The 13,803-nt window shown below is 38.5% G+C and overlaps 1 protein-coding gene across 4 annotated transcripts in view; it reads right to left on the bottom strand.

Annotated features, from left to right (window-relative positions):
• Positions 1-4,337: 4,337 nt before the first annotated feature.
• The window catches only part of LRRC27 (leucine rich repeat containing 27), a 75,102-nt gene continuing 65,636 nt past the window's right edge, over positions 4,338-13,803 (bottom strand). For 3 of the 4 annotated variants that reach the window (XM_087871681.1, XM_087871680.1, XM_060682911.2), the window contains exons 10-11: positions 10,484-10,610; positions 4,338-5,539 (exon numbers count right to left, since the gene is read on the bottom strand). In XM_087871681.1, the coding sequence (XP_087727807.1) occupies positions 5,399-5,539; positions 10,484-10,610 (268 nt within the window). In that variant the 3' untranslated portion in view covers positions 4,338-5,398. The remainder of the gene's footprint in view (positions 5,540-10,483; positions 10,611-13,803) is intronic. The other variant, XM_060682910.2, reaches the window with a different exon arrangement.

Genomic DNA, 13,803 nt, shown 5'->3' with positions numbered 1-13,803 from the left:
TTCCATCTTCCATGCCCCCATCTTCTTTTGCTTCCCAGTTCCTACCTTCTGTTTCCTTCCTTCCTTCCTTCTTGCTTTCCTACCTAACCAAGCCGTTCCAACCAGCATGCATTAAAATATACATCTATCCAGCCACCAGAGTGGAGAGGCAGAATATGTTGTGGGTCCCATCTCTTAAGGAAGTACACCTGAAGGGACCTAAAAGAAGGGCCTTCTCTGTAATGGCTCCTTCCCCTTGAAACATCACCCCCCCTGGAAATAAGGTTGGCCCATCCTTGTTACTTTTCTGGAAGTCGCTGAAGGCCTGATTCTGTCAGTGGGGCTGGGAATCCTAAATTGATCAAGTGGCTGATATGCTTGTGTTCATTGCTGCTGGAAGAAGAGTTCTCTGTGGCTTCTATATTGTTGATGATTTTTAATGCTGTACCCCAACCCAAGTCCCTGTGTGTGAATTGGGTGGTCATAGAAATCTATTTAATAAATATTCATAAAAATCCATCATACATTACAATATCCCCCTCCCCAAAATACTGCTGTCTTCCATTAAACTTTCAGTCCACCAGTCCCCTGTGGCAGAGGATGATTTTAACCTGGTTTCTAAAATAGAAAAAGGTAGTGAGTAGCCTGACTTGAGGGAGTCAACTCTTCTAAAATTATTTCTTATTACACATTGCTAGCCTTTTTAAACCAGGCGATAACAACTTTTTACTTCTGTCCATTTTAATAGAGCCATAAGATGGTCATACTAATAGGACTTCTTAGAAAAGCCAAATGAAATTCAGGTCCCTGGAGGTTCTTTGGACCTGAGCATACTAATCCAGTCTTAGCATTGCCACTGGTTACAAAATGTAATTATCTGAAGCTAAATGATAGATCAAAGAAATGTTTCTCAGTCTAGACAACTTTAAGACATCTGTACTTCAGCTTCCAGAATTTCCCAGGCAACATGGGGAATTAAAATACTGCCACCTAGCATGGCTGGCTAGGGAATTCTGGGAGTTGAAGTCCAGATGTTTTAAAGTTGCCAAGATTAGGAAACACTGGATCAAAGTGAGACCCCATTCTACTTTATTACTTTCCCATCCTTCTCAGCAAATGTGGCACATCTGCATCTATAGAGCTACTGTATGCCCATTCATAACTGCTGCTTTAATGGGGAACTGGTTTGGGTAATGAAATTTTTGCAAGAAAACAACCAGGATCAGAGAGTACCAAGGACCCCTCAGAAAACAAAAAGACCCAAACACCTCCCCACCAAGCAATCAACACCCAGAAAAGCAGATCAATCAAACAGAGCAATCAGCACCCAGAAAAACACCTAGATTAATACTAGACCAACAACCAAGAAGTAATTTAATTTGTTCTCTGAGCCTAAATTATTTAATCTGTTTTTAATAGTTTTTTAACTTTTTTATGTCTTTGTATTTTATTTTGGCTGTTCACCGCCCTGAGTCCTTCGGGAGTAGGGCGGTATACAAATATGATAAATAAATAAATAAATAAACAATACCCCAAATAAGGAACTACCAACTCAGACAAACAAGCTAACAGTAAACAAGTCTAAGCAAGGAACCACTAAGAACACTGACAAGGGCAACACTGACCTATATGAAAAAAAAGCAAACTCCACTCCCTTCTAGCACTGATGATGTTACCTAGTTTGGTAATGAAACAACTGTAAGAAAATAACCAAGTTCAGAGAACACCAAAGACCCCGTGTGTTGGAATGTTTGAAGAGGATAGAGTACCAAAACAAGGAGTCTAAATTGAGTTATTTATTTTTATTTATTATGAAAATTTGCCACCCATCATATGTCCAACAATCCTTGGCAGTTTACAACATAAATTGATAATGTGGCTTGATTGGAAGTCAGTGGAAGAGATTGCATCTAAACGGAACTTTGGGGACAACTGGGAAGTTTTAAACAAGCTTCATAATATTGTTTTGGATTTGAATGAGAAACTATTGAGGAAGCCAAGAGAACAAAAAGCTAAAATTATTCAGCTGTAAAATAATCAGATCATGAATTACTTGGTTTTCCATCTCAGAACTGGCTAAACTGCATATATTCCTAAACTGGAAATTGCAATACCCCTACCATGCCATGAATGGATTCGTAGTGAGTTTATCTTCCGCACAAGCTCTCCGGTAACCACTTAAGATATAAACAGCTGATATTTTGGAAATAAAAGGGAGAAATAGCCTGTGAAGAGGCAGAAGCCGGATGAAAAAAACAATTTCTACTTGGTCCATGTTGAACTTTGGGTGGTGTGATAATACTGAAATTGAGAACCCTGCAAGGCAATCTGACAAACAGCTACAAAGTATGCACCATGATGGTGTTGGTATAAATTTGATACTGAAATGGAAAAGTTGAAATTCAAGAACCTAGGGGGTGAGTTTAAAGAGTGAAAGGCTGAATGAAATCCTGAGGAGTACCAACAGGAAACAAAGAAGGAATAGAAATTCCAATCAGCAAAATAAGTAGACCCAAGAGATAAGAGTGAAATCAGGAAAGTGCTGTGGCACTAGCACCAAGGGGAGTTATTTTGTAACTATTTTTGTCCTTGGGTTGGTTTATTTTTTTTTTATTTTTTTTTTGGTCATGAGCTGGCCAGGGTTTGGGTGGAGCTGGGTAGCATACAAATTGTATTAATAGCAACAGCACTTAGAGTTATATCCTGCTTCATAGTGCTTTACAGCCCTGTCTAAGTAGTTTACAAAGTCAGTATTTTCTCCCCAACAATTTGGGTCTTCATTTTACCTGCCTCGGAAGGATGGAAGGCTGAGTCCACCTTGAGCCGGTCAGGATCGAACTGCTGGCAGTCAGCAGAGTTAGCCTGCAATACTGCATTCTATCCATTGCGCCACCATGGTTCTTCTTATTGGGGTATGCCAGCGGCCTGAGGAACTGGCAGCAGAGTTGGACAGTGAGGAGTTTGGGGAGGAACATAGGCCAGTCTTGGAGTCTGGGGAAGGCTCAGATGAGAACTCTGCATCGGAGGCAGAGAAAAGACCATCTGGGAGGTACGTGCTGCCTCCTGAGCCTCCAGAGTTGGACTTCAGTGAGGCAGAGGAACAGAGGGAGCCTGTTCCCAGTGAGCGCATGCGCAGAGCTTCCAGAAGGGAAGAACAGTTAAAACAAAAGAGACAACTCGGGAGTAGGGCTTGGAGATGATTGGCCCTTCCCATAAGATTTAAAAGAGGAGCAAAGGCACATGGGCCTTTTCAGGAAGCAATGTTGTTAATTCTGTTCAGTTTAAAGTCTGAAGCTCTGTTTGATTCTGGACTCCGTGTGGTTTTGCCAGTTAGGTCTTTGGCAGCGTGTCAAGGGAGATAAAAGTGGGTGATTATCAGCCTTATCCCAAAGGACTCTTTACAACTATTTGGGACTTATCTGTGAATGAACAGAATTCACAGCTGTTGCAATAAAAGAGGTTTTTGGGAATACTCGTGTTTTAGTGACTCAGGAAGCGTAGGCCAGAACACTTCTAAATAAACGTGAGATCACAAAATTTGGTAGTTCCATATGTGAAAAGATCTAAAAGAGCAAAAAATATGACAAATAATAGACAGAGGCTACCAAAAAATCATTTAAAACAAATCATTACAGATTCACTTGAATGGGCTATATGAAAATGTTGTAATCGTAGCAAAGTTGTAGTGGAAGGGAAAAAAATTCTGCAAAGGGACCTCTGTTGAAATGTAGCAATTGTACGTCTTTCAGATATATTGGACTGCCTCTCACCTCAAGTCTAAGCCTCATGGTCAAGAAATTAGTGACTGGTAATGTAATATATCTGAAGAGCACCATATTGATATAGAAAGAATTTTGCTCATTTTGGAACAATTCCTATGACCTAGGTAATTATTTGGGGAAATTCCCTACCTCATCAGAAAAAAATCCATGGAGAGAGAAGAAAGCAAGCAATGTAATACAGAATATTCCATCTGCACCATTTAAGTACAAACATTCACAAACTGAGTGTGGAACAAGGACAGTTCAGGAAGGCTTTGCAATAAAGCAGTGAAACTGAACAAGCCATGTTAGTTTCATTTTGAAGATGGCTAGTCAGTGCTAATCATACATTTTTCTGGAGTTATGAATAAAGCGTAATTCCTGTTCCTGCTACTTCCAGCTATTCTGAACATTAAAAAAAGTTCTTCCCCCTGGAAGTTCAGCGTTATCATCTCTCCTTTTCATTATGTGGATAGAATACAACCACAGATGGCTAGTATTAGTACCACCATAATGCAAGCCTGCTAGAAAGTGCACTTCATCTGAAAATGTTATTTTGCCCCCAGCCAAACACTAATCAGAGACAGGACTCGGAAACAGAGAAGAAACATCAGCTGTTTATTGTATCAAGAGAAATACAGCTGGTACAGTCATATCCTGTCTTTAACAGATTGTTTAAATCTAAGGAGGCTGAGTTATATGATGAGTGGGTGGTTACATAAATCAATTAAAGAAATACATAAAGATCAGAGCAGTCTCTTTACTCTTGACCACTTTGCTACTGATTTCTTGGTATTTAAGTAAAGTATCTGCATTCCTTAAATGATTCCAAACATCACACATGGAGACACTAGCAATGGTTCTCAGTTAAAGTTATTTGCTTAATATGATAAAATGCATTTGATGAATAATTGCTTCAGGGAGATTTGTTTTCTACCCATAGCTCCTCAAGTTCAGTGTGTAGCTTTCTATCAGCCTTGACATTTCTGTAATAACAGAATCCTTGAGGATCCGAGTTCAGAGACAAGTTTTATCACTTTTGAGGGCACAAAAATAAAATCTGATAAATGGTTAGAAACTTTGAAGCCAAACATTATCTTAACTTGGAAAATAGGCCTCTCAGCTAAGGCACACAGATGCTAATGAGTGAAATATCACTCTAAATCTTCTCAATCAGTTTTTTTTGGGGGGGGGCGGGGGGGCAGGGAGGGATCCATTGGTTTAGGAGTGATGAAATGCCAAGTTGATCACCTCCCATTCCCAAAAACCTTCATCAAGAAGGGTTGTTATTTGATTCCTGAGGTTACTATACCAGAATTAGCACAATAGGCAATTACATTAAAAACTTTTCTATTTCTGCTAAGACTCATTAATACATATTAAATTATGAAACATACCTTCACAAAAGAATTCTGAGAAGATAGGAAAAAAAACAAAAACAAAATGCAACCACATTGTCCTTAAACCCACACTGCAACTACTACGGTATAAGGTATTCCAAAGCCTTAGGACATATATTAAATTCTAACTTTATGAAGTAAAAACATAATCAACAATAAAGAGGGAATACATAGTTTTATAAAGTCTTTTTAAAAAACCGATTCCCCTGAAAAACAACTAGTGAGAGGCTGCTGCTTGAGAGACAGTCTTTCATCCACTTAAAATGTCATTTTAGAAAATATATTTGTGGGCAGGAGATTATTTGCTGTAGGAAGCAGCTCGCCTGTAAAAGCGGTGAAACGATACTCCTTGTGAAGGTCCTTCTTCAATTCAGCAAGCTCCTCCTCCAAATGCTCAACCTGTGGTGGCAAAGATTCAGATATGAATAAACAACCCCCACACGACACCTAATGATCAAATTAACATAACATGACCATCTTATTTTCGGTTGTGCCTCAAACAATACTACGCAGTTGCAAACTTGGATAGATAAACCTGGCTCTCTGCCATTCTCATGTCAGCGTGAAATAATGGACCCTCAATTGCCTTTGGCCAAGAAAGCTTCAATTATGAATTCTGCTCAGTATTGTTGCTAATATTTATTCTTCTACTTACTTAAACTCCTGTGTATCTAGATCTCATGGAGTGGAATGCAGTGTGTCTCTAGTCTAGGGTGATGAAATAATAAAATGCAAAAATTAAGAGCTGCCCCACACTTCCTACTTGCCCCGACATGAAGAAAACCACTAACTGTTGAGAACATGAATACACAATGATGTGCCCAACCCATCCTGACCCACCACAAAGGTAGCCTCCACCTGTTATTTCTCCTTCAGCTTTAATTATAATGTATTTCCACTTCTCTGTTGGCACAAGCATGCCAACTCAGATGTTCCTGCATCCTCTGGGTCTCTAGCCACTAACTGATTTCCTTTTCAATTGGATAGAAGAACGGGCACTGGTATACCTCTGGACATGACTTTAGCTCTGCAGCCCTAAAACCTTGAAGTGCAGTACTGTGTAGGCTTCCCTGTAGGACAGGGGCAAGCACCTCCCAGCTGTCTTCAGTGCTACAATGAGAAATCTATACTGGAGGTGCATTTTAAACATATACGTGGTGGTGGAATTATCTTTGGACCCTCCCGTCCCAGACTTCAGGAATACATTTTTTTTAAAGCTACAATATATTTTAAGCTGCCAGAAGAGGCTCTGCTCTCTGGATTCCTCCAAGTGTGTATAAGGACAGGGACATTTCCTCTGGCTTCACAAGGCAGCTAGGAGAGACGGTTGCAAAGCCTGCAGTCCCTCAGGAAAGAGTGAGGACGCCTATTTCACCTCCTATTTTCTTCCTGTTTCAAAGTCATCAATGGCAGACAGGGGGGAAAAGAGGTGACAAGAATTCGTCTTCCCCGTTTCTGTTGTTGTTGTTGATTGCAGGAGAAGCAGGAGAGAGATAGTGGGAAGCAATGAAGACTAGCTCCTTTGGGGTCAATTCATTGGTCTTGTTAGATTGAAGAAGACCAATGAATCTTTTGCTGCTTAGAACTGGAACTAAAGGAGACTTTCCCGGCCCATTTCTTCTCTGCTCTGAACTCTCAGTGTGGCCAAAAGTCCTATTCTGTTTCATTGCCAAGGCAGAAGAGAGGCCCAAAGTACCATCAGGACATTGCTGAGTACTTTTGTGCAGGCTACTATCCTGGATAATTGTGCAGGACAACCCTGCATATAATAATGGCCATTATTGCTTTGATTATATCACCATGGGTTTCCAAAATTCCATGGCAAATAAAATTAATCATAGGCTTAAGCTTTAGTGAAGATAGGATATTTATATTTATCGGGGCAAATTCCAGAATATGGGTGCTACAGCCAAATATGGGGATGTTACTTTACTATGATACATTCCAATGCCAACTTTCTTAGAAATAAATCCCACTGGACATTTTAATATCTGGGATTGTGCAGTTAGTTTCTTGCAGCAAGAACAGGTTAGATTCCAGTAAGATATTGGACTATGAACTTCCTTAGTTACCAGTACAGCCATGGAAATATTAAACTCACAGCTGTCTTTAGAAGACCATCTAATGGCTGTGGCCAGGGGGGCTTTTTATCAGGTTCGCCTGATCCACCAGTTGCATCCCTTTCTGGACTGGGACGCCTTGCGCATAGTCACTCATGCCCTCATCACTTCCCGTCTGGACTACTGTAACACTCTCTACATGGGGCTCTCCTTGAAGAGCACCCGGAGGCTCCAGCTGGTCCAAAATGCGGCTGCGCGGGTGATTATGGGAGCGACTCGGTGCTCCCATGTAACACTGTTCCTGTGCGAGCTGCACTGGCTCCCAGTGGTCTTCCGGGTGCGATTCAAGGTGTTGGTTGCCACCTTTAAAGCGCTCCATGGCATAGGACCTGGATATTTACGAGACCGCCTTCTGCCTCCGATAGCCACCCACCGACCAGTACGCTCCCACAGAGAGGGTCTCCTCAGGGTACAGTTGGTTAGACAGTGTCGACTGGCGACCCCCAGGGGGAGAGCCTTCTCTGTGGGGGCACCTGCCCTCTGGAACGAGCTGCCCCCGGAGATTCGTTGGATTTCCGACCTCCGTAGCTTTCGCCGTGCCCTTAAAATGCTATTATTCCATCAAGCAGGGCTGGCCTAAAATTTTATTGGAATGGGTTATTTTATTTTAGATGATTGGCCAAACTATTTAATAATTTTAAATTTTTTTTAACTTTTATATTGTTGGTTTTTATTTTGGCTGTACACCGCCCTGAGTCCTTCGGGAGAAGGGCGGTATAAAAATTAATTAATTAATTAATTAATTAATTAAATAAATAAATAAATAAATAAACTCGGTTGTTGAGAAATGTGCTTAATCTAAGAACTCTTGCAGCAACAAAAACTATGATCATACTTTTATTATAGCTCAATTCTTTTCATTTTACTTGAATGAAACTCTTGCTGGGTTCAACAGGATATATTTCCATATTAAAGTGCATTTGATCAAACTTTAGCATATTTTTAGGATATGGTAAAGTCTTAAATTTGCAGAGCCATATTTTAGTGACAAAACTGGTTTTACCTCTGGCATTTCTTGACAGGGCTGAAAAAAAAATCTATCTTACTGTTAGTAGTCAGTTGATAATACTAGGCTGAGTTGACTAATTACTTAAATCAGTGATAATCATTCTATGTTATATAATGGAACTACTGTATATTTATATGAAATTATCATTCTTAACCACCTATGGGTAATCCTCTCTTAATGACTGGTCACTTAGACACCCCAGAGTTACTTTCAAAGTTATAACAGCTGCACCTCCTTGCAGTCACACCATTGCATTTTGGTCGCTTAGCAACCAGCTTAGGTTTATGGCTGATTGCCACATTCTGCAGTCGGGTGACCATGATTTTTAGTGGTTTTTGCATTTACTTCCAGTTTTCTCCAAAAAATTCCCATTTGGGAAAACAGGTTCACTTAGAAACTATTGGCGTTCATTTAACAGCTGTCGCAAAAAAGGTCATAAAATGAGTTACTGTCATGTAGTCATCATGAATTACAAACATAACTCCAGGTTCAATTCCAGTCATAAGTTGAGCGCTATCTGTACCATACCCTTTTTTAATACTGAGGAACATTTTTTAAATCAACCAGTTGTGCAGTGAGAAGAAACTTACTTCTTTCTCTTTTTCCACATATCAATAGCAAATCACAAGGCCATCTTCCAAGTCTTGAATTGAAACAAGTCTTAAAGCGCTTTTTAAAATGGATTTTTGTTCAGTTTTATATATAGAATCCTCTGAATACTTTGAACCATATCGAGTTTCACATACTACAGGTAATCCTCGATTTACTACCACAAATGGACCAGAATTTCTGTTGCTAAGCAAGATACTTGTTAAATGAGTTGTGCCTGATTTTACAACCTTTATGGCCACAATTGTTCAGTGGATCATATGATTATTAAGCAAATCCAGTTTTGCCAATTGACTTTGCTTGTCGGAAGCCAGCTGGAAAAGCTATGAATGGCCCTGGGACCACTGCAACTGTTGTGAATATATTTTAGTTGACAAGCACCCAAATTTTGATCACATGACGGTGGAGATGCTGCAAAGGTCATAAGTGTGAGGACTGGTCATAACTTTTTTTCAGTGCCATTATAACAGTTCATCGGTCAGTAAACAAATGGTTATACGTTGAGGATTGCCTGTATTATTCTCCACATCAGATTAATACCTTACACCAGGGATCTCCGACCTTGACAACTTTAAGCCTGGCGGATTTTGCTGGCTGGGGAATTCTGGGAGTTGAAGTCCTCCAGGCTTAAAGTTGCGAAGGTTGGAGACCCTTGCCTTACACTACTTTTAGTCCTGTTTCTCTATATTTTTGGTTCTAGTATACTGTCAGTTCTAAAAATTACTTTTTTAGGTAACCATAATGTAGGCAGCCCTCGACTTAGAACTATTCACTTAATGACCGTTTGAAGTTACAACAGCATTGAAAAAAGTGATTTATGACCATTTTTCACACTAATGACCATTGCAGCATCCCTGTAGTCACATAATAAAAATTTGGATGCCTGGCAACTGACATGTATTTATGACGGTTGCAGTGTCCCCAAGTGACGTGATCATCTTTTACGACCTTCTGACAAGCACAGTCAAAGGGGAAACCAGATTCACTTAACAACTGTGTTACTAACTTAACAACTGCAGCAAAATTGTGGCAAGAAAGGTTGTAAAATGGAGCAAAACTCACTTAGCAACTGTCTGACTTAGCAATGGAAATTCTGGGCTGAATTGTGGTCATAAGCTGAGGACTACTTGTATTCGTAGGTTTTGTAACATATAAGATTAATATAAAATAATATAATATGTAATAGGTATACATAATTTCTATTGATATTTTATAAAAACAATCCTGCTTGAAATGTTTTTTTCATCCACTCATTTGCAAAGTGCCATAATCAAATTTTTGGGTCTCATTTCAACTATTTTTCATTCACGTTGCTCAACCTATCTTTCCATCTTACAAATTGATTGCATTTACTAGAGTGAGTTAGGGACTGTTTTGGAATCTTGATTCATATGCAAACCAAAGTTCTGTCAACATAGTTTATGGTACGATGTGTGATCAAGAGGAGAGGAGATTGGAAAACTCCAAGGAGCTGAGAGCAACAAGAGCACAAATCACATTCAATCCCAGCATTTAGGAATGGTATATATGAACCAATCCTATATTTCAAAGGGAATAAATGCAACCTACAATGTCAACATCTTTGTTTTCTAAATGCAAACCTACAGTTTCAAGGTCTTGATTTGCTTTTTCCATATCTTCTTTGGGTAGTGCTCTTAACTTCTTTCTTTTTTCTTTCATTAATTGTGTGTGTTGTTTAATGCGATTTTCTACTTCTTTGTATTTTGCAGTTCTGAAAGAAGAAGCAGAATCACCTTTTTTTCCAATTTGTCCTGTTTACATTTATAGACCTACTTAGGAATTACATATCTAATAAGTACCCATACACAGCAATTAAAAAGCCATATGACAATGTAAGAAAGTTAGCACCCACCCATCTTCTAGAAGAAAGAAATATTCTAGGAAATATTAAAAAGGCAGAATATTGTATTTCCCTGGCTGAGAAAAGGAGAAACATGTTTTTAAAGACAAAGCAGCTCCCTGGCCCCCACTTCAGCTCCAGGGTGATAGGATTAAGACATGGCCCTCAGGACATGATAGGATTAGCTTCATTACCTCATCACCCAGCAGATTCAACCAAGCCTGGGACTCAAGACAACCTACAAAGTTACCCCTGCATGGCCCCATGGGAGTCTGACAACCAATCAGGATACCTGCCCTTACACAGGAACTGGAAGCTCAAAGGTGGGGCCCAAGAGAGGGTATAAATCTTTCTCTCTCTCTCACCCATGTGCTCAATTGCCCAGGACCTCATACCATGTGGTCCTGTGCACCATTAAACCATCTTTCCAAATCAGCCTCCATGTTTCCAGTGTCTTTCTCCCACTTGGAACTGAACCCAGATGGATATTTCTTCCAACAACAATGTTGAAAGAGTAACATTTTAAAAGGCTTGAAAAGGCTTCTGAGTGTGTCAATATTTGGGATATACATTTACCTTCTAAAATTACAGGATTGAATAAAACTGAAATTTTTAATCTGCTTGTCCTAGCCTACAAAAAAATTAAGGTGCAATCTTGATTAGAAATAAACTTTAACAAACTCAGAATTTAGTAAACACAGAATTATACAGTTTTCTACTCATTCCATATTTTTATTCCAATCCTGGTATCCTTTCCCATGGCCCATCAGGGAAAGATATAAATAAAAATGGACCTTGATTCTTAACTAATCTTTGAAAAAATGACACCTCTTTCATAACAGAATAAAAATCAGCCTACAACATGGACAATAAACACTGTAAAACACCATGTATTTATATAGATGAGCCTATCTGCATTCAGGTTTGATCCTAAACATTTGACAAATGGCAAGTTATGGTCGTAGCCTTGAGGAGGTACATAATACCTACAGATGGTCAAATTTCTTAGCACTAGAAGCAGAAAATCTGCTAAATATCTTGGCCCCACCCTGGCAGTAAAAATACTATTGCAATATCATTAATTAATGTTCAATTTGGAGCCTTTTCTTATTAGCCTTCAAATCAGCAGCCTGAGGGAGCTGCCTCATTCAGCTTAATGATAGGGCTGGCTTTGAGAGGAGTTTTCAAAACAGAGTATGATAGAATAAATATTTCTGGGTGTATGCAATAGGATAGAAGAATTTCCTTATTCATCATTTTGACCACTACCTTGGCTCATAGAAAGTAATACTTTTGATTATCCATTCTGTGCATCTGTTTTTATAGAAGGGCAAGGAGTTTCTAATATTAGAATATTAATTCATATTTTAGATAAATATCCAGGAGAGCAGTTAACAGTAGCAGTGGCTTTGCTGAAAATGGAACAAGAGTAGATCCAACTTTTCCAGCAACTTTTGGCTAGTATGAATTTCTTTCTATTTTTATGCTACAATGCTACAATGTGGTTTTGAACTGATGATACTTGTTTGCTCTGCTTATGGCCTGGTTCGCCGTCAAAATAATAGAAATCCTGACCAATATTATTCCATAAAGTTATGGTTTAATTCTATATTTAATACTTAGAAAACAGATCTTCTCTTCCCTTCGTTTTTCTTTTTGCTATGTTTACCTGCTCTCTTGATTTTTTCTACATTAAAGCAATTAAAAAGAAAATGATATAATTTGAAATGCTAATGTTTCCAAATGTGGCATGTGTCCACCAATACCCTTTTTCTGGCTGGGAGGATGACTTGGATGGCTTTTCATGTATCCAGAGTTCTTGTGGCAATAATTCATTTTAATGTAATCTCTAGAGGACGTACAGAGGTAATTAGGCAACAGGGCCATGGGTACCATCTGGGGCTTGCTTGTCCTTGGCAATCTTAAAGCCACCTGCTCTTTCTGATTTTTCTGAGAACAAAACAAATATCACTATACTTAGGCATAGAGCCATCATAGCTGTCTGTACATCCTTGTACTGTCAGCCTTTGGTTTTGATTTTGACTTAAAAACTCATAATGATAATGAGGACAGGATGAGCCACCAAGTACTATTCTGTTTGCTATCCTATATTTAAAGTAATTAGATTCTAAGATTATTTAATTTTCTTTTGAAGATTTTTGTTAGATGTAAAATCTACTGGTGTACATAAAATAAAATCCTCTAATATTGCTCCACGATAACTTTGTGAGCTAGGATGTCTGAAGTCACCCACTGAGCTTCCAGGATTAAGAACATGTTTCCATTACGAATCTAATATTTTAACCTCTGTATGACACATTCCACATGGGCTTTTTCTTTATATTAAGTTTATAAAATTACAGGATCACTTTTATTGCACAATTCAAGACAGCACATTTTATTTGCCACTAGGAAGCATGCAATGTTTCCATGCTTTTCTTTCTTGCATGTATTTTCAAATGAGAAACAAACATTGCATACAAACATAAGATCTGAAGATTTCTTCAGAAATCAGAGTTTGGCTTATAGTAATGCTTCTCCATTCAGATATTATTGAAAAAAAACATGCAAAATATTTCAAAGACTGAAACTTCTGAAAATGCAGGAGCATATCTATTCTAACTATGCAAAAAAGGCATGTGCTATTATTTTGGAGAACAATAGAATATTAACACATTTCTTGTTCTCTTTGATCACTGTGTTATCAACTGCTATCAGCTAAGAAAAATTCTTTAAGCTGATTAAGCATCTGTCTCCTGTCTTCAAGTTTAAAGCAATTAAAAATGTTTTTCTTCTGAAGTCCCTACTTATGAACACGAAGTTTTCACAAAGCAACTTATAGAGCAGAATCCAGGAAGAAGAAAAAGTTATATTAGACTAGTGTGACAGGATCATATTTAAACATTAAACAATAATTTTACAGATTGTATAATGAACAAGTACCCAAGAAAAGGAAAAGAAAAGAAAAACAATAGTAACAATATACCATAATTTGCAAGAATGTCAGCTTATAATATTTCTAAGCAAAGCTTAACTGTATGCAAACTCAATGGCCATACACAAC

Source organism: Pantherophis guttatus, chromosome 6, assembly GCF_059756535.1.
Source record: "Pantherophis guttatus breed Tessera chromosome 6, ASM5975653v1, whole genome shotgun sequence".
NCBI lineage: Eukaryota > Metazoa > Chordata > Lepidosauria > Squamata > Colubridae > Pantherophis > Pantherophis guttatus.
Note: the sequence above shows the minus strand (reverse complement) of the source record. Positions and strands in the feature narration are given on the sequence as shown.